Source organism: Mya arenaria, chromosome 1, assembly GCF_026914265.1.
Source record: "Mya arenaria isolate MELC-2E11 chromosome 1, ASM2691426v1".
NCBI lineage: Eukaryota > Metazoa > Mollusca > Bivalvia > Myida > Myidae > Mya > Mya arenaria.
The window spans coordinates 43,240,828-43,262,121 of record NC_069122.1 but is presented as its reverse complement, the minus strand read 5'-3'; the positions used below and the strand labels follow the sequence as shown (position 1 = coordinate 43,262,121).

General features: G+C 37.6%; 1 protein-coding gene across 3 annotated transcripts; it reads right to left on the bottom strand.

Moving 5' to 3' along the window:
* Positions 1–5,101: 5,101 nt before the first annotated feature.
* Positions 5,102–19,944, bottom strand: LOC128228903 (CCR4-NOT transcription complex subunit 9-like). Of its 3 annotated transcripts, XR_008260005.1 has the most exons (9): positions 19,879–19,944; positions 19,134–19,291; positions 18,446–18,533; positions 15,801–15,896; positions 13,670–13,767; positions 11,579–11,671; positions 9,252–9,362; positions 8,620–8,711; positions 5,102–5,314 (listed from the first exon to the last, which is right to left on the bottom strand). XR_008260005.1 is itself a non-coding variant. In XM_052940450.1 (3 exons), exons 1-3 carry the CDS (start codon positions 19,725–19,727, stop codon positions 18,431–18,433), a joined length of 273 nt encoding a protein of 90 aa, XP_052796410.1. In that variant the 5' UTR covers positions 19,728–19,822. The 3 variants fall into 3 exon arrangements, 1 of the variants encoding a protein (XP_052796410.1); XR_008260006.1 differs by lacking the exons at positions 18,446–18,533; positions 19,134–19,291; positions 19,879–19,944 and adding an exon at positions 16,325–16,454 and having other exon boundaries at positions 5,103–5,314; XM_052940450.1 differs by lacking the exons at positions 5,102–5,314; positions 8,620–8,711; positions 9,252–9,362; ... (2 more) ...; positions 15,801–15,896; positions 19,879–19,944 and adding an exon at positions 19,716–19,822 and having other exon boundaries at positions 18,431–18,533.
* Between the last annotated feature and the right edge of the window lie 1,350 nt (positions 19,945–21,294).

Below are 21,294 nucleotides of genomic sequence, written 5' to 3'. Positions count from 1 at the left end.
CCTCTTAAGTGATAGGCGGAAAACTATATCACTAGATCACTCTTACCTTTGTGGTGATCGAACTCACAACCTCTTAAGTGATAGGCGGAAACCTATATCACTAGATCACTCCTACCCTTGTGGTGATCGAACTCACAACCTCTTAAGTGATAGGCGGAAACCTATATCACTAGATCACTCCTACCCTTGTGGTGATCGAACTCACAACCTCTTAAGTGATAGGCGGAAACCTATATCACTAAATCACTCCTACCCTTGTGGTGATCGAACTCACAACCTCTTAAGTGATAGGCGGAAACCTATATCACTACACCACTCTTACCATTGTGGTGATCGAACCCACAACCTCTTAAGTGATAGGCGGAAACCTATATCACTAAATCACTCCTACCCTTGTGGTGATCGAACTCACAACCTCTTCAGTGATAGGCGGAAACCTATATCACTACACCACTCTTACCCTTGTGGTGATCGAACTCACAACCTCTTAAGTGATAGGCGGAAACCTATATCACTAGACCACTCTTACCATTGTGGTGATCGAACCCACAACCTCTTAAGTGATAGGCGGAAACCTATATCACTAAATCACTCCTACCCTTGTGGTGATCGAACTCACAACCTCTTAAGTGATAGGCGGAAACCTATATCACTAGATCACTCTTACCCTTGTGGTGATCGAACCCACAACCTCTTAAGTGATAGGCGGAAACCTATATCACTAGATCACTCCTACCCTTGTGGTGATCGAACTCACAACCTCTTAAGTGATAGGCGGAAACCTATATCACTACATCACTCTTACCCTTGTGGTGATCGAACTCACAACCTCTTAAGTGATAGGCGGAAACCTATATCACTACACCACTCCTACCCTTGTGGTGATCGAACTCACAACCTCTTAAGTGATAGGCGGAAACCTATATCACTAGATCACTCCTACCCTTGTGGTGATCGAACTCACAACCTCTTAAGTGATAGGCGGAAACCTATATCACTAGATCACTCCTACCCTTGTGGTGATCGAACTCACAACCTCTTAAGTGATAGGCGGAAACCTATATCACTAGATCACTCCTACCCTTGTGGTGATCGAACTCACAACCTCTTAAGTGATAGGCGGAAACCTATATCACTAGATCACTCTTACCCTTGTGGTGATCGAACCCACATCTCTTAAGTGATAGGCGGAAACCTATATCACTACATCACTCCTACCCTTGTGGTGATCGAACCCACATCTCTTAAGTGATAGGCGGAAACCTATATCACTAGATCACTCTTACCCTTGTGGTGATCGAACCCACAACCTCTTAAGTGATAGGCGGACACCTATATCACTAAATCACTCCTACCCTTGTGGTGATCGAACTCACAACCTCTTAAGTGATAGGCGGACACCTATATCACTAGATCACTCTTACCCTTGTGGTGATCGAACTCACAACCTCTTAAGTGATAGGCGGAAACCTATATCACTAGACCACTCTTACCATTGTGGTGATCGAACCCACAACCTCTTAAGTGATAGGCGGAAACCTATATCACTAAATCACTCCTACCCTTGTGGTGATCGAACTCACAACCTCTTAAGTGATAGGCGGAAACCTATATCACTACACCACTCTTACCCTTGTGGTGATCGAACCAAAAAACCTCTTAAGTGATAGGCGGAAACCTATATCACTAAATCACTCCTACCCTTGTGGTGATCGAACCAAAAAACCTCTTAAGTGATAGGCGGAAACCTTTATCACTAGATCACTCCTACCCTTGTGGTGATCGAACCAAAAAACCTCTTAAGTGATAGGCGGAAACCTATATCACTAAATCACTCCTACCCTTGTGGTGATCGAACCAAAAAACCTCTTAAGTGATAGGCGGAAACCTTTATCACTAAATCACTCCTACCCTTGTGGTGATCGAACCAAAAAACCTCTTAAGTGATAGGCGGAAACCTTTATCACTAAATCACTCCTACCCTTGTGGTGATCGAACCAAAAAACCTCTTAAGTGATAGGCGGACACCTTTATCACTAAATCACTCCTACCCTTGTGGTGATCGAACTCACAACCTCTAAAGTGATAGGCGGAAACCTATATCACTAGATCACTCTTACCCTTGTGGTGATCGAACTCACAACCTCTTAAATTATAGGCGGAAACCTTCATCACTAGATCACTCCTACCCTTGTGGTGATCGAACTCACAACCTCTTAAGTGATAGGCGGAAACCTATATCACTAGATCACTCTTACCCTTGTGGTGATCGAACTCACAACCTCTTAAGTGATAGGCGGAAACCTATATCACTACACCACTCTTACCATTGTGGTGATCGAACCCACAACCTCTTAAGTGATAGGCGGAAACCTATATCACTAAATCACCACTCTTACCCTTGTGGTGATCGAACCAAAAAACCTCTTAAGTGATAGGCGGACACCTATATCACTAAATCACTCTTACCCTTGTGGTGATCGAACCAAAAAACCTCTTAAGTGATAGGCGGAAACCTATATCACTAAATCACTCTTACCCTTGTGGTGATCGAACTCACAACCTCTTAAGTGATAGGCGGACACCTATATCACTAAATCACTCCTACCCTTGTGGTGATCGAACCAAAATACCTCTTAAGTGATAGGCGGAAACCTTTATCACTAAATCACTCCTACCCTTGTGGTGATCGAACCAAAAAACCTCTTAAGTGATAGGCGGAAACCTTTATCACTAAATCACTCCTACCCTTGTGGTGATCGAACCAAAAAACCTCTTAAGTGATAGGCGGAAACCTATATCACTAAATCACTCCTACCCTTATGGTGATCGAACCAAAAAACCTCTTAAATTATAGGCGGAAACCTTCATCACTAAATCACTCCTACCCTTGTGGTGATCGAACCAAAAAACCTCTTAAGTGATAGGCGGAAACCTTTATCACTAAATCACTCCTACCCTTGTGGTGATCGAACCAAAAAACCTCTTAAGTGATAGGCGGAAACCTTCATCACTAAATCACTCCTACCCTTGTGGTGATCGAACCAAAAAACTTCTTAAGTGATAGGCGGAAACCTTTATCACTAAATCACTCCTACCCTTGTGGTGATCGAACCCACAACCTCTTAAGTGATAGGCGGAAACCTATATCACTAGATCACTCCTACCCTTGTGGTGATCGAACTCACAACCTCTTAAGTGATAGGCGGAAACCTATATCACTAGATCACTCCTACCCTTGTGGTGATCGAACTCACAACCTCTTAAGTGATAGGCGGAAACCTTTATCACTAAATCACTCCTACCCTTGTGGTGATCGAACCCACAACCTCTTAAGTGATAGGCGGAAACCTATATCACTAGATCACTCCTACCCTTGTGGTGATCGAACTCACAACCTCTTAAGTGATAGGCGGAAACCTATATCACTAGATCACTCCTACCCTTGTGGTGATCGAACTCACAACCTCTTAAGTGATAGGCGGAAACCTTTATCACTAAATCACTCCTACCCTTGTGGTGATCGAACTCACAACCTCTTAAGTGATAGGCGGAAACCTATATCACTAGATCACTCCTACCCTTGTGGTGATCGAACTCACAACCTCTTAAGTGATAGGCGGAAACCTATATCACTACATCACTCTTACCCTTGTGGTGATCGAACTCACAACCTCTTAAGTGATAGGCGGAAACCTATATCACTAGATCACTCTTACCCTTGTGGTGATCGAACTCACAACCTCTTAAGTGATAGGCGGAAACCTATATCACTAGATCACTCCTACCCTTGTGGTGATCGAACTCACAACCTCTTAAGTGATAGGCGGAAACCTATATCACTAGATCACTCTTACCCTTGTGGTGATCGAACTCACAACCTCTTAAGTGATAGGCGGAAACCTATATCACTACATCACTCTTACCCTTGTGGTGATCGAACTCACAACCTCTTAAGTGATAGGCGGAAATCTATATCACTAGATCACTCCTACCCTTGTGGTGATCGAACCCACAACCTCTTAAGTGATAGGCGGAAACCTATATCACTAGATCACTCCTACCCTTGTGGTGATCGAACTCACAACCTCTTAAGTGATAGGCGGAAACCTATATCACTAGATCACTCCTACCCTTGTGGTGATCGAACTCACAACCTCTTAAGTGATAGGCGGAAACCTATATCACTAGATCACTCCTACCCTTGTGGTGATCGAACCCACAACCTCTTAAGTGATAGGCGGAAACCTATATCACTACATCACTCTTACCCTTGTGGTGATCGAACTCACAACCTCTTAAGTGATAGGCGGACACCTATATCACTACACCACTCTTACCATTGTGGTGATCGAACCCAAAACCTCTTAAGTGATAGGCGGACACCTATATCACTACATCACTCTTACCCTTGTGGTGATCGAACCCACAACCTCTTAAGTGATAGGCGGACACCTATATCACTACACCACTCTTACCATTGTGGTGATCGAACCCAAAACCTCTACAGCTATAGACGGAAACCTATACCACTAGATCAATTTTACCCTTGTGGTTTTTGAAACCACAACATCTTGTGTGATAGGCGGAAACCTATACCACTATCTAAAACTTACAACAAATGGGTAGACATTAAAAATTTATTGACAAAAAATAGATTACAGCAATTCAATGTCTTATTGTCAATGTTTATACCATATCAAACATACATAAACAAAATTTTATTTTTATCCTATAAAAACATCTCCCAACCCCAGTTTTTTTTCCATTTGTTGATGCAGACACAAGCCCTGATTCACGAGCGAGACACACCCTCACTATTCAAACAACTATTCATCCTTCCACAGCACACCCTATACCTTGAGCAAATTTCCCCTCACTAATGGTGCAGCACAGCAATATCCTCCCACATATATCTCCCACACCCTTCCATCCCCCTATACTTGCTCTTAACCCCCCTCATGCTTTCATTTTCCTTATCACTGCGTGCAGTGGCATGCAAGGGCGTCAAGGTTTAGGCCTACCCTTTAAGTTATCACCGAATTTCCCCCCTCTTCCCCTTCATATCCTTGGACACTCCCAAATAACCTCTCCTATCCCCCTCCCAGCCATACTCCACAATTCCTCTAAACCCCCCTTCCCATTTCACTCTCCCCCTCACTGTTGATGCCAGGGTTTCATGGGTCAGGCACGCCCGGATTTTCTAGGTTTTGCTGGAGCTGCACTAGTCAGCGCTTCGTGAAGTTATCATTCTTGAGACAGTGGACAAATGGTCTGTCCTTCAGCTGGTCTGTCAAGCACTGGCGCAAGGCTTCTGAAACGAGATGCCAATATACTTAAGAACAAAAAACATTTTACTGCAATTCGATTTAATTATTTTACTAATTTTGCTATCAAAAATCCTGGTTATCAATATATTGTTTAGTTTTAAAAAATTGACCAAAAAATGAAAACATTCGAAATTTTAACAATAAACCTACAAGGCTTAACCAAGCCTAGGCTAATTGATACCCTGGGTTTGGTTTCTTATTGTGAATACAAAAAAGTGATCTTCAATAGACATACGGTATGTTTAAAGTATGTGTCAAAGAGTTAAGGTTCTGGCACTGTGAAAAACTTCTCAAATGAAATGCCAATCCAGTTTTAAAATTAAACCAAAACAAAGTGTATTTAGTTAACACCAAATCCAAGGGAGGTAACCTTGGGATCTATGAATAATAGACAGGGATGATAACAGTGCCAAGTTGCCAATCCTGAAAATGTCTGCGTGGGGTTCAGGGGGCCGCTAAAGGCCCCCGATGGGTCCAGGGCAAAGCCCTGGTGGGGGGACAAGGGGGGCAACCCCCCCCGAAACTTTCAGTATTTCAGAGTTTCTAATACCCTTTTTTGTCTTAGAATAGTGTTCAAGGAGTTCACCTTTCGGTTTGGTAGATATAATTATGTCCAACAGGAGACTTCCGCAATCCGAACAATTATCAGGAATCTTAGCAGTGAAGTTTAACACCTTTGTCTTTGAACAAAGTTAAATTTACATTTTTACCTTAAGTCACAGGCATAAGACATGTACCTGACATTTTGGTTCAGTTGTCCACTTCCCATAAAACTTAACTGGCTATGATCAAATGCCTGTGTATGAATAGTCTATACTGTGGGATGTTTGATAAATAATAATGAATAACATATCAAATATCAAGCTTGCAAATGTTTATTGTAAAGTGTTATTTATTCAAATTTTATATATCAGACATAAGAGTATTTATTCCATTATCTGCACATTTGATGAGAATATAAAATATTATCAATTATTATAATATTATATTAATAATTATTCGGAATTCCAAGTAATATCCAAATGGGACTGTAAATGCTTTGGCAGGGTAACCGTTGTGGACATGTCGGGCTGTGTCACCATCAATGTCTATGAGGTGAGGGACAAGTTGACGTATTCTGGTCTCCAAGCCGGATTTTTTCTCCTCATGATGTTACAGGTGTCCAGTAGCACACACCGAGTATCACTTAACTCCTCAACAAGTTCATCATTGAAATGGCTTGCCTCTCCGGAAGTCATCTTATATGATGCTGTACACCTTTGAAGTTTTAATTCGCTGAGAGTATATTTGGCAAGTGTCTTAAGTAAGACTCACTACATGTGGTACCAGGGGTATGGAAGGTCATGTTCAGCCATAAATCCAAGAATCATGGCATCTGAATTGAATTGTCGGTCATTGACAGGAACAACCGGATGCACTTGAAGATTTGTTGAACTGTCTCAAATAGAAAATAAACTGATTGCTCTTACTTAATATATATTACTACTACAAAATATTAATTCATTTTTTTCTTTAAATTTTAAACAACCCAATTTTATCTATCTATCTATCTCAGTTTAATGTCAACCCCTCTTCCGAGTGTTACTGACATGAACGGTGTCCACCGGCTTGTTAGTGAAAAAAATAAAACACTGATGAGGCAAATCACATCAGAAAAGTGAGAACTAGGTAGGGTATAAAAGAGAACACAATTTAGGTAGCATGATAAAAAGTGATTGGTGAACTGGTAAAAGGATAAAAACACTGCTCGCTTATCTAATGCTTAATGGTTGTTACAGCCACTTTGAATGTGTCAGGGTGGGGATAGTGATTTTTATTTGAACCTTCCATTATGGTCAACAGCCACTTCTTATTGAGAACAATGCTTTAAACATTATGAGAACAATAAAGAAACGGTTTACATCGTAAACTTCAATCGGCCAAATAAAATTTGTAAAATAAAAATCATTTATTATAACAAATTCCGAATCGGGATGTCCGAAATATTGCTACATCAGTACATGCGCAAAAACCCATTCTCAGTTTTAACACATTCTATTAACTTTAAAAGTAACGTTTCGGCAATTTCTCTTAAAACTAAATAGCAAATATACCTTTTAATCGATGTTTTTAGAAGTTGGTGGTGGTCGTGTTTTTCCAATATTCGTTTATTAATCTTCGTCGTCTGTCATATCCGGATACGAACCATCCGGATACTGTTTTCTAGTCCGATCGGTAATTTCCGTAATCACCCGACGCTATCTTAACCAATCATATAGCTCGATTGGCAAGACGTAAATATGTTCGTTAATTTCCGGATTTACAATTCCGGAAAACTCACCTTTCGTACCCATATTGTTCGAACAAAGCTCGAATCGCTCCCTGTACCCCTCCCTCCCTAGAAAAAACTCAACGGATTTACATATATCTCAAAATCGATCCGTGAGGCCTTAAATCCGGAATTCCGGATTAATCCGGAATTCTATCATCCCTGAATAGAGTTATGCTTCTTGAAATGGTTGCAAGCACATATTTTCAACAACAACTTTCTGATGTTCATTCAATTCAAAGGTTATGTTCAAACATACTTCTTTGTCAAAGGAAACCATTTGTGAACAACAAGTAACAGAATTATGGTTCATTTGCTAAACATCTTCATGCCAAGGGAGACAGTTTGGGAACAGAGTCATAGTTCTTGCAATGTGTGTGGGTTCAAAAGGAATCAATCAACTTCAAAATGAGGGCTTAACCTATATGTTCATGTCAAGGGAGGCAACTTGGTAATACTGGGTCAAAGAGTTATGGTTGTTGAATACAGAAATACATGTATTCAATGTGAAACATAGATGTTTCAATTTCCAGTTCCTATACAATCTGTGTAAGATGTTATGAATAAAGAATATAAATGTTGAATTTGAAAAAAAAATACTGAGAGCCATATTCCTGCTAGGCCTGCCAATAGTAATGTAACTTTACTTTAGAGTATTGTTACTGTGACCAAATGTATGAAGTTGATTTCTTAGGTTCAGAAAAAACAACATTAAAACATAATAAAGGTGGGTGGATTGGTAATAACTATGAAGCACCCATAATTATTTTTTGGTCCTAATAAATTTCCGCATATATTGAATTGAGGTTTTACCTTTTAGAAATTGTTTGTTTAATGTAGGCATTTTGAACAGCATACAACAAAATTATATTTTGACGTATAGTCAAAAGTATTTAATTTATGTGTCACACTTTTAATTTATACTGTTTTGCATTAAAACAGCTTCTAAATTCAGAAAACAAATAAAATGAAGTATGATACCTGGGATTATCAGACAGACGAAGGAAACGTCATTCAACATGTTAAAGCAATCATGCCGATAGCTCAGGAAACGAATGCAGCACCACTTTGCCCTGAAATATTTCCAACAATGTAAATACAAGAGCACAAGGGAGGAACACCAGGCTCGTCTGTTCATGTTTTGTCTTGTCGAAAAAGGGGAATATGAAGTTGGCCCACAATGAGATTCACTTCCAACAAAAATGAACAAGTTACAAAATTTGAATTATTTTTAGCAAATATTATGGATATATTCAATCATTACCTTCAAAATGGTGACTAATGAAAGAAATCCTTATAAAACACGTTCTTATCTCTACACCCCTTCCCCTACCCTCTTACACATTTAATCTGCCCTTACCCCCAGTAAAGAATAAGGCCTCTCAAATTCAATGAGAATCATGTTTATTGATCTGATTGTTAAGCATTAAAAGTCTTTCTATACATTACGGAACAACAATTAGTATGCGGTCTCTAATGCTGTCACAGATGTGTTTTAATGAAGAAATTATGGGTACCTTTATTAAAAGTGACTAAAGGTAAACTACATTTGTGTTAAACGCCGGACTCCTGGCAGTGTTTACTAACCTGGAAATAAATTAGCAGTAGCTCACCTTGCTGTTAATGAGTATGATATTAATCCTGGCTCTAGTTTGGCTGGAGATGTCAATTCCACACGGCTGGAAAACTGGCCCACAGCACTGGATTTACGCCATCGGCAGTTTCTGCAAAAGAAGGGCGTAATTCTGGGAAACTGCATTTATAATCAACTGGATAAATTTCTTATCCACAATAAGAAGTGTAAATGTATGTAGCTTATAGAACATCTGAATTTAAGTATTCTAAAGGAGACAATGTTTGGTCTGGGATCTTAACTTGAATTTGTATGCAAATACTGTGAGTTTCGCTAAAAACAAGTATGGACTTATAGGAAGTGCATATGTAACAGACTGCACAAATTGCTATGTGCACCTGTCAGGGTACAAACTAACGACCTCTCGCTCTGCAAGCGAACATTCTACCGCGTTGCTATAACAGTTAGCTCTATATCGAGATAGTATAAGTGCCGCTAAATAAACATTGAATTCCTGGTTACACAATCCCCCTCCATTTTCGAAATTCGTCCTTGAATTTCGGAGACAAAGGTCAAGGTCCTCGAATTTAAAAAATGTAATACCAGAAACAAATTACTCAATACTAATAATAAAACAACATTAATTTAAAGATGCACTCTTACTCCCAAATAAGACTTACCACGATTAATGATATTGTTTTAATATTCCAAAAAGGATGAATAAATGTCGAAAACATTGGTTCTTTTGAAGGATACCGAGTTGGAAAGAATTGAGCAAAATACAAGCTATTTCTACCTTATGAGACTATCCATGACCACAGTAAATCTTGAAGCATTCACCAATCATTTTATATTTTTGCGCTTTCTGCTATTAAATAAACGGTTACAATATTGCTATCAGTAATGAATATTTTACATAAATGCATTATTTAGTAAGTATTTAAAGGTTTATCAGTCAAAATGTTTGTTATACATCATAACATGTATGTGAATATATTGATATTGAATAAGACTGACACTTTAAGGTAATTCCATTTCATCACAAGCCCAACGATAAAATATTATTCAAGTTGCCTCCCTTACACTGTATGAAAAAGTATAATAATGTATAATGCCTAAACAAAATAGAAAACCTACACATACTAAACTATGTGTTTAATATAAGCATGCGCGCATTTCTTAATTGAAAAACAAGAAACCTACTCTCTTGAAAGCAAGTTTAGAAAACTAAATGTATAAGCTCAAATAAATCAAATGTGAACACTGAAAAAAAATCATCATTAGATCATAATTATATCCATTAGAACCTGAAACAAAACAGAAAATATTATATTATCTCATGAGACTGGGTTCATATTAAAACCTGTTAGAATAAGTTAAACCTTATCAACATGCTTCTGCACATAACATTGCGTAACATTCCCCATAGCGATCAGGAGGTCTGAAGTGACGTGCATTACGAGGAGAACAGTCCGAAAATGGTGCCGATGATAATACAGTAGTTTCCGGTTGTGGTGGAGGCAAAGAGTGACCTGAAGTGTTGTCACTAAAAGGGGTTTGGCTATTAATTGTTTTCTGTGGATACCTCACGCAAATTTCCCGGTAGGAGCTGAATCGACCCTGATGTTTGGCAAGAAGTCACTATGAAAATAGGCCTCGGTAAACAGGCAGTTAAGATTTTATCAGATGACACTTCCACACAAAATTATGAAACGTCCAATACAGGAGTACTGTCAACAATGCCGAAACATGTAAATCTGTCATCTGCTGGTTCGCTGGCTTCAAAGACACAACAACCAAATAATTCAGTAGAAATGCCTGTTCAGAAAAATGAAACAGCTATAACTGGGCAGCCTTAGTTACACAGTGCACACACAGAGCATCTAGTTACTTGACAGTAGCCTCATAAAGATCTGAAAGTCATAAAAAGTATCAAAAAAACTGTTAAATACTGCACAAAGAGTAAACTTGATGCAGGCAAATCTAGAGCAAAGATATTTTGAGGAGAGAAATCTGGTGGAAGTATATAAAATTATATGCCGAGAGCCAGCTTGATGATTTAAACCCAAATTTTGAGCACCACTCAGTAACACAACGGAGTTAATTTAATAGATCATCATCAAAATAACAGAGGAAAATATGAAATGGACTTTAACCTGTCATATTCATGGCAGAATGTCTGATAATGGTCTGGTTCGCCGACTGAAATGGAGAATATGTGAGGTTGGATGCACACACTCCCACACATACACACCATAACACTCACTGAGTTATGGCCTCACACTAATTCCTTTACCCAAGCTCACACTTAATCAATCAATCAATCAATCAGCCAATCAATAAATCAGTTAATCAATGCACACCAACCTGGAAAGCTACATGTAAGACATCATTTGGAAGAGATGAATCTTGCAGTCCGGTACACGGGTGCTGTCTGTTCTTAAATGCCCCGAACAGAAACTGTAATTAAAAAAACATGGTGTTTACAGACAAAAATGAAGATGTCTGCTTTAAAACAAAGCCTAGTATTTCATAAATGTGAAGAGAGTTGATTGGGGGGAAAACATCGAAGTCCACAAATGAATCATCAGCTAAACAAGATGTGCAGTGCATGTCCAACAAGGGGTAATTTCAGATTTCAATGTGGGCCGACACAGTATTGTGCCTGGCAAAATGTGTACTTGCTTTCTTTGAGTATCTTGAATGGGTTTCAATTTATGGCCAAAGACAATATGTTACAGAACAACATTGAAAATACCATGGCTATGACAAACCTTTAGCTATTTTTGAACTACGATATGCATCCCTCTCTATGAGATGCATTAATAAGCAAAAATAACATTGCACAAAACAGCACCATTTTCACCTTAAAAATTATTAAACAAATCAATACAAGATACTATATTGTATTTTTTTTGCGACTTTTATCAATTGGGATAGGGCCGTTAGAATTGTGAAAATAAAAAAACAGCACGTTAATTGTGAAAAAAACAGACTTTAAAACCATGAATATTACATAACACATGTAGAAAGTGACTATTCCTCTTTTGTTTTCAGTGAAATAGAATGTTGTTTTTACTGCAATTTGATATATTAAGTGCTTTTAAAGGAATGTTTTTCATTTTGCTTAACAAAAGTAACGAAGCTTTCACTATGCTTGGCTAAACATCTTTGTGTTTGTGTCACCTAAATGTCTTCATGATTTCATGTTAATTTCCAATTCCCGCAAATTGATTGGAACTTTTCATAATGTTATTAAAGCATAAAAGAAACAGAACAATTGTTAAATCTCAGTGTAAGATCAAAAATTAGTTTACTTGAAGGATTACAGCAAATCATATTTTCACTCCAAACTATTGCTTTCACAGTGATAGTAATTGTTTTTTTTACCATATCTGTAATTGTTTTTTTTACCATATCTGCAAGCTTACTTAGCAATAAATAGCGTGTGTATAATGAAATATAATTGTAATTTATCCATAAGTAACTTATTGCAAGGATCCATACATAACTTATTGCACAGATCCACACAGTATCTATTGTACTGATCCACACAGTACTTATTGTACAGATCCACGTTACTTATTGCACGGATCCACACGGAAATTATTGCACAGATCAATACGTCACTTATCGCACGGATCCAAACAATACGTATTGCACGGATCCACACAGTACTTATTGCATGGATCCACACAGTACTTATTGTACGGATCCACGTTACTTATTGCACAGCATCATATGGTACTTATTGCACGGATCCATATGGTACTCATTGCACGGATCCACACAGTACTTATTGCACAGATTCACATGATACATATTGCATGGATCAACACAGTAATTATTGCATGGATCCATATGGTACTTATTGCATGGATCAACATGGTACTTATTGCACGGATCCATATGGTTCTTATTGCATGATTCCACACAGTACTTGTTGCACAGATCAACACAGTACTTATTGCATGGATCCATAAGGTACTTATTGCACAATAGGATCCCTGCCTATCTGGTGACCGCTCCGATATGAACATTCATGTTTATACAAACAGTCTCCAACATGGAACATTATTTTTTTTATTAAAGCTGCACTTTCACAGATTGACAGTTTTGACATTTGTTTTTATTTTTATCTCCGAATCAGCTTATTTTGGTATCAATGCCTTCAATTCAGTCATGTTAAATAACTCACAATAGAACAGATCTCAACTGAAACATTTGGGAAACTTGCCGAAAATTTCAAATTTTTAAATTTTATAAACGCTTTTAGCCATAAAATATATTTTGAAGGTAAATATGAAAAACTGCGATAAGATTTTTTTTCAGCAGTCTTCTTTCACTGGTTTTCAGGCACTGACACAAAAACTAACTTATCCAAGTCAAAAAATAAAATAAGTTGTCAAAACGACTAATCTGTGAGAGTACATCTTTAAGACAAGCTTGAAATATTACCAGAATCATGGCTTTGTGGGAGAATCATCATAGGTCTGCAAAATATACGACAGTCCTGTTTCACCAACAAGAATCTTCTGGGGAATGAAGGTCGCCACCTTAAAAACAAACAATCAAAGAGTTAGACATATTTTGCATTTTTCAAACCCTCCCACTGCATACAATGGTTTTCAGCTGAGCCACATATTCAAATTTGGAGACTTATCTATAATAAAAGATTCTTCGGCTTGCTTTCAAATTCACATTAACGTTGCAATCTCATGAATGTACTTAAAAAGCGGTCCTTAAATTCGCAACATTTTAAACAGCATAAACTATGAACAATAGACTATGTATGTCCCATTTTGTAACCCAGGCGCATTAGTTATTTTAACATGCCAAAAAGTTGATCTGACGTTACCCGAAATTGGTTTATATATTGTACTGGGGCCTGTATGCCTGTGGCCTCCAGTCTAAAAACAATCATAAAAAGGAAGTAACATCCATGGCATACACTGATGTTAAATGATGGAACTCATTAACAAGAAAACATATGACTTCAATAAACTTTGAATATGATAAAGACACATATGAACATAAGTATTAAGGATGACAAGTGAAACAGGCAATCAAACTACATTATGACAAATATATGTGATTTGTGTTAAATATTATTTAGAAGTATTATTGTGTGTTTGAGTCTGTAAGTTTTTAGATTTCATCAAAATCCCTCAATGGGGTATTACTCATACAGAGCGGTAAAAACCAGTTCTAAGATTAGATCTTTTGACCTTGAAGTGTGACCATGACATTGAGCATGCTTGAATTGTGGATTCTTCATGTTGTCAGTATAAGATTTTAACCAAGTTTTGTGAAAATCTTTCAAGGGGTTAAGGAGATATGGAAATCTATAAAACCTTGAACTGTTGCGCCTGGAATGTGGGTACCGGTAAGCTTATATGTTGTTTCAATGTGGTGAACATCTGACTGAAGTTTCACGTTAATCCTACAAGGGGTTTACAAAATGGAGAGCAAACATAAAACTTCTGGATCAGACATTAGACCTTGACCTGTGACCTTGAGCTTGCACACCATGAATGTAGGTTCTGCATGATGTCATGATGTCTCAAAATCCAGCCCTATTAATAATGTCCATTCCTTTTCCTCAAATGTATGGCAATCTCAGCCCTATTGCTGAATCCATCTCTATGTTCATTCCATTGCCTCAAATGTATGGCAATCTCAGCCCTATTGCTGAATCCATCTCTATGTCCATTCCATTGCCTCAAATGTATGGCAATCTCAGCCCTATTGAACAAATCGATCACTATTAGTATTACTCATATCGATGGCAATATCTACCCTTTCTACTAAATGAATAGCAATGAACTCAAATACAGTATATGGCAATCTCAGCCCCATTGCGTAAATCCATCTCTATTATTATTACTCATATGCATGGCAATATACACCCCTTTTTACACAAATGAATAGCAATGAACTCAGTTGTATGGCAATATCAATCCACATTACTCAAATGAATGGCAATGTATATCCCTATTACTAGGCAATACCAATCCCTATTTAATACTCAAATGTACGGCAATATCTTTCCTTTAACTTAAATGTATGGCAATGTATATACCCCTATTACTCAAATGTATTGCAATATCTATCCCCTTTACTCAAATGAATGGCAATATACATCCTTATTACTCAAATGTATGAACATGTGTTTATCCCTATTACTCAAATGTATGGCAATATTGAGTAAGGCAATATCTTTCCTATTACTTAAATGTATGGCATTATCTATCCCTATTACTCAAATGTATGGCAATATTTATCCATAGTACTCAAATGTATGGCAATGTCAATTCATATAACTCAAATGCATAGCAATATCTATCCATATTACTCAAATGTATGGCAATGTCTATCCATAGTGCAAGTGTTTGGCAAGATCCATCCTTTTTGGGCTATTACTCAATGTATGGCAATATTAATCCATAGTATGAAAATGTATGGCAATATACATCGTTGTTACTCAAATGTATGTCAAAATCCATCCATATTGTCGAAATTCCTGGCAATATCTATTCATAGTACTTAAATGCTTGGCAGTATCAATCTCATATAAGCTGTTACTCACTGACTATGAAAGCTCAATCCCCGAATCCATGATTTATAGGCAAAGTGGAATAATCTCTGTGTTAAGCAGGAAGTTGATCACTTCTTGTTCATCTGTCTGTGTGGGAAATAATAATTTTGTTATGGAAAATAGTAATACCTTTTTTCATACCATAAAAGAGCATAACTCAATGATTGCTGAAGCGAGAATTTTGGGCCTTGCTACACATGTGTATCTTGTCATTGGTAACATGTGTTTTAACAGTTTTAAGCAGTGGCTAAGGTAAATGTTTTGAGTGTAAACCACCCAAAGGTATAACTCAACAAATTATGGGACTTACTGCACATGTTGTGATTCTGCACTGTTTTATGTGCTTAACTGGGCATTCTTTTAAGTTATGCGGAATTGCTTGTCAGAATCAATAAAAAACATGTATAAAACTTCTGATACATCACTATTAATATCAAAACCAAACATTTTATTTCAAGCCAATATGGAGCCAATTAGAACAAGACAAACAATGCTACACCAAACAGACTACAAACATATAAGGATATGGTAATCAAGAAATCAGGGGTTTTCTTAAGCGGACGCCCGCTTGCCCGCGCCGGGTTAAAATCGCTGCGGGCAAGTGATTTTCCAAACCAGGTAGCCCGCCGGGCAAGTGAGCTTTCGTAGTGAATGCTTTCCGGTAGTTTTATTTTATTTTTCTTTGGGTTAAAATATTTCCTAACAAGCATAAGTTAAACCAATTTTGATTGGTTATTGGAGTTTAAAAAGCCAATCAAATGAATCGTAACGTATAATGTTCGTCAGCCTTGGCAAGATGGCGGACGGAGACAAACTGGCCGAAACTGAACACTTTTTTCTCAATTTTCTCTAAAAGTAAACAAAAACTATCGATAATAAAAGAAAAAGAAAATACGAAAAAGATAGCAGAAAGAGAATCTTTCAATCTTCCTGGTTCAACGAATTTAAATGGTTAGAATACGAAAATCATCCCATGAAATGTAAAGCTGTACGAAATATGATGATGTTCAGTTCTTTTGTTACTGGTTCAAACTTTTTTCGAAAACACTCATTAAAGGCTCATGAAGAATCGCAAGGTCATTGTAAAAATGAAATGATAGAAAATGCAAAAAATCGATCAGAAGTGACAGTGAGGCTATGGCTGGATGATGCTTGTTTGAAAATAAAATGTAGCAGTTAAGATCTGTTAAATGTTATTCTTTGTGTTTATTAATAAATATCATTGCCTTTAATACAGATTGACTAAAATGGTATACATATAAACATTTGCAAAGATCGGGCAACAAAATTTCACAGGGGGCAAGTAGATGTTCAAATTGACTTGCCCCCAGGGCAAGTGAAAGTCAAATCATTAGGAAAACCCCTGAGAAATGTTTGGTTACCATCTGAAAGATGTCTGTGAAACATACATGTAATTCACTGATTACAAGCTCCCAAGCTCAAATTAATCCCCACAGGTATAAACCAGAGAGCAAAATGGAATGTTTTAAGTTTCAAGGGACTATGACATGCTTCATCAATTTTTACCTATAAGTTACAAAGAAATAGGTCAGCAAAAGCTTTATTCTTTCATCGAATACTACAATCAGGGTGGATATAAAGAATGTTTCATTTTATACATATATCCTTAAATCCAATACTTGAGCTGGGTTCGATAAATAACTTTTAACCAAGACAATTTCGTACCTTGACAAGTACTCCTATAACTCCAAGACTAGTAAGACAAAGATACTTAAATGGCCTCGTCTTGCTCACCGTGTGTAAAAAGGGGTACAGAAACAGTGGTATGTTGGCTGAAAAACGTGTTCATGTACTGAATCAAGGGGTATCAGCAGATTCAAAGGGATTCACTCACCGATTGTATGCTCCCAACATTTTTTTTAACTTTGTTAAAGTTGAATTTATATGCACACTTATATTTATTTATAAGCAAACAGCAAATGGCATTTTGACATTTGGACAAGAGGGTTACTAGCGCTCTTTGCCATATTATGTCACCATACTAACAGGACCTTATCAGTTGTAACTTGACATTGCTATACAGACAAGCTATTACTGGAATACAGACAAGCTATCACTGGAAAACAGACAAGCTATCACTGGAAAACAGACAAGCTATCACTGGAATACAGACAAGCTATCACTGGAAAACAGACAAGCTATCACTGGAATACAGACAAGCTATCACTGGAAAACAGACAAGCTATCACTGGAAAACAGACAAGCTATTACTGGAATACAGACAAGCTATTACTGGAATACAGACAAGCTATCACTGGAATACAGACAAGCTATCACTGGAAAACAGACAAGCTATCACTGGAAAACAAGACAGGCCATTAATACCTTAAGTGACAACAACAGGGAGTTATTTCTTGAGAAAGGTGAAGAGTACCGGTTTAAACTGTTGAATATTAGGATTTTAAACAAATAAAATTATTTCAATCTGATTTAATAGAATTTTATTTAGTTAGTTAGAAGTGTTGACACTCTTCAAAAGGAACACATAATACAGTCAATTTCAAAACAAAAAAGCTGGATAAGTTACTAAACAGTTAGCTGCTATAAAGGGGCTTAAAACAGTTCAAGAAATAAGCCATGTTATATGATAGATTTGTACACTATATGGACCATACCAGTGAGGAAGGCTGAGGGTGTCTCAGGATGTGACGCCACACACTGTAGGAGGGCCAGAGCATTACACACTCTATTGGACTGGTGTGCCTAAAAGTTAAAACAACAAGTATGTTTTTAAGGTTCAACTTCTTTTTCTCAAAATACAAAAAATAAGCCTTTGGCCAGTAGAGCTAAAAAACTTGATGTATTTCTACCAGACAATTCCCCACTTTAAATTTCATTGCTTTTGCTTTAAAATTAAAAAAAAAACAATGTCAAAGCCATTCTAGGATGAAACTGAAATTTGTTTACAAAACAGTTTGTCCAGATTTAAAAGCACGAGAGAGAGTGGGTTAAAAAATGTTGTCAAATTCATACAAGAACAATGATGTGTATCTTCAAATTTCAACTCAAGGTCTAATTTTTATTGCTTAATAAAGAGAAAATAGGTCAAAAGGTCACCACCATAGTCATCGAAGGAATGACTTCACTTGTTGTCACATAGTTTTCATATATAATAGCATGTATGCTATAAATCAGTATTTTTTATCAAATACACCAATTTTCTAAAAACAAATACATGTAGATTGCTATAAACTTCTTTTGAACAATATAAACAAACATTTCAACAACTCTTTAATTTTTAACAGTTTGCATACTTCACAATTTTCTGGTTCTTATGTTATAAATCACACATGTTTAACCAACCTGAGTTCCTGGAGAGCGTTCTCTCGTGTGTCTGGGCTCGTAAGCTCCCCGATCCACTGATAAACCTTCTCTCTTTCAGCTTGTGACATGGAAGAACCGGCCATCAGACTTCCAGACCCAGAGGTGGGGGGAGCAGCTCCAGGGTTCATCATGCGAGACTTTAGAACGAATACAGGACTAGTTATTGAAACAACAATTTTTTATTATGTTTCTATAATTTTTTCACCCGCCAGCCCAAAACACAGTGACTTGAAGGGAATGTGCTGAATTTTGACCTCTAAAAAAATTTAGTGAAATTTTACCTAAAATAACCTAAAATATATATATATTTCTTCAGATTCATCAAAGGGGTCACTCATACCAACTATCTAGCATAAATAACTATGAATTACGGCACTTTTACAAAGTCAGAAAATCTCGATTTGTCTAAATAGACTAAAGTGAAACAACTCCAATTTCATCGAAATGTGACAGCTAAGAACAACATGCCTACAAAGGCACCCAAACGAAAAGTTGCAACAAAAACATGCAGCCAACATGCAGATAAAACTTCAATCTTTCAATTGCAACCAATATTCTCACCTGAACATGCATCTAGTTGGAGAAATTTGATAAAGTTTCTGAAAATATCGCAAAAATATCTCAACACAGACGTGCGTTCTGTTTATGCAAATAAACCAGTCTAATTTTTTTTTAATATTGTATTTGATAATACAATCAACCTTACTAATATTTCATCAATTACCTTTCATTAATAAATGAACAAAACAGCCTTTACTCGCGAGATAATGGGTAAATAAAAAGAAAGAAAAACACATGCAGGTTTGGTTACATTACACTATTACTTCTTCCCCGAATTCGGCTACCACGTCTGCTTCATGAATAATTCAGTTGAACCAAAAAAAACGTCCGCCCCGTCGTATTTAAGCATACTGTAGCTGTCATTTCCTTTTAAAATGATATTTTCTTGAAGTTTTATCCACAAATGAAGTCGGGGGACACAGGTATTACGGCAACCCCGTTTGCCATATTCACCACCCCGATCAAAAGGTACACGCAATATAACAATTGCATTTTTTCTTCAATTTAAAACGTTCAACATTTTTCATTTTAACATCTGGGTTTTAATTCATAAGATATAACAATTTAAACGAGCTGTAGTCAGTGTAAACTGAATTATTCATGAAGCATACGTGGTAGCCGAATAATTATACATATAACTTATCAAACACCACGTAGCGGTTACTTCCCATTGCTATACATGATCACTGTCGTTATACCATGTGATGATGGTAAAGATTGCGTGACCACGTACAAAATATGTTTTTATTTGAAAATTATGTGTTGAGGTATGGAACATAAAACAAAGATACTGTCAAAATTTAGGCAAAGCAATGGGACTGAAATAAATAATTAATTACCAGTAAACGCCAATGATGAAATTCCAGCTCGTACGAGGTGGCAGAGATCTTCTGTGCTCGAAGAAGAGATCCCTGTGCAGGTTTAAAGTTTCCCTTTTTTAAAACAAAATACTACATGTATAAAGAGCATAAGGGTGTTATCTTATTTTTCTAAATCACCCCACCCCAGCTCAGCCCAGCTGTGGCACGGTATTCATAAGAGCATCGCTGTGGCGCGATTATCACGAACCTCTCGCTGCGGCATGGTGTTCATTAGCGTCTCGCTGTTGAGCGGTAGTCATGAGCGTCTTGCTGCTGCACAAAATAGGAGCTTCTGTTAGTTGCATGATTACCATGTATGACTCACTGTAGCATGCAAGTCAATGGTGCCTTGCTGTGGCGCGGTGATCGTGAGCGTCTCTCGCTTGTATAATTACAATGAGCGGCTCACTGTGGCATGCAAGTATTTGGTGCCTCGCTGCGGCACGGCAATCGTAAGCGTCTCTCGGTTGCATAATTACAATTAGTCATGGGCGTCTCGCTGTGGCATGGCAAGCAGGAGCGTCTCATTTTACCAAAGAAGTCATGAGCGTCTCGCTGTGACACGACACTCATGAGCGTCTTTCGGTTGCATGATAACAATGAGCGACTCACTGTAGCATGCAAGTATTGGGTGCCTTAGTGTGGCATGGTAGGCAGGAGCGTCTCAATTTACCGAGGAAGGCATGAGCGTCTCGCTGTGGCACACCAATCATGAGCGT

What these genes read in the sequence shown, in the direction of transcription:
- LOC128228903 (XM_052940450.1), bottom strand. An exon ending in AACGCTCTCCAGGAACTCAG is followed by an intron (nt 18,534 to 19,133) that starts GTTGGTTAAACA and finishes TTTAACTTTTAG; the next exon opens with GCACACCAGTCCAATAGAGT.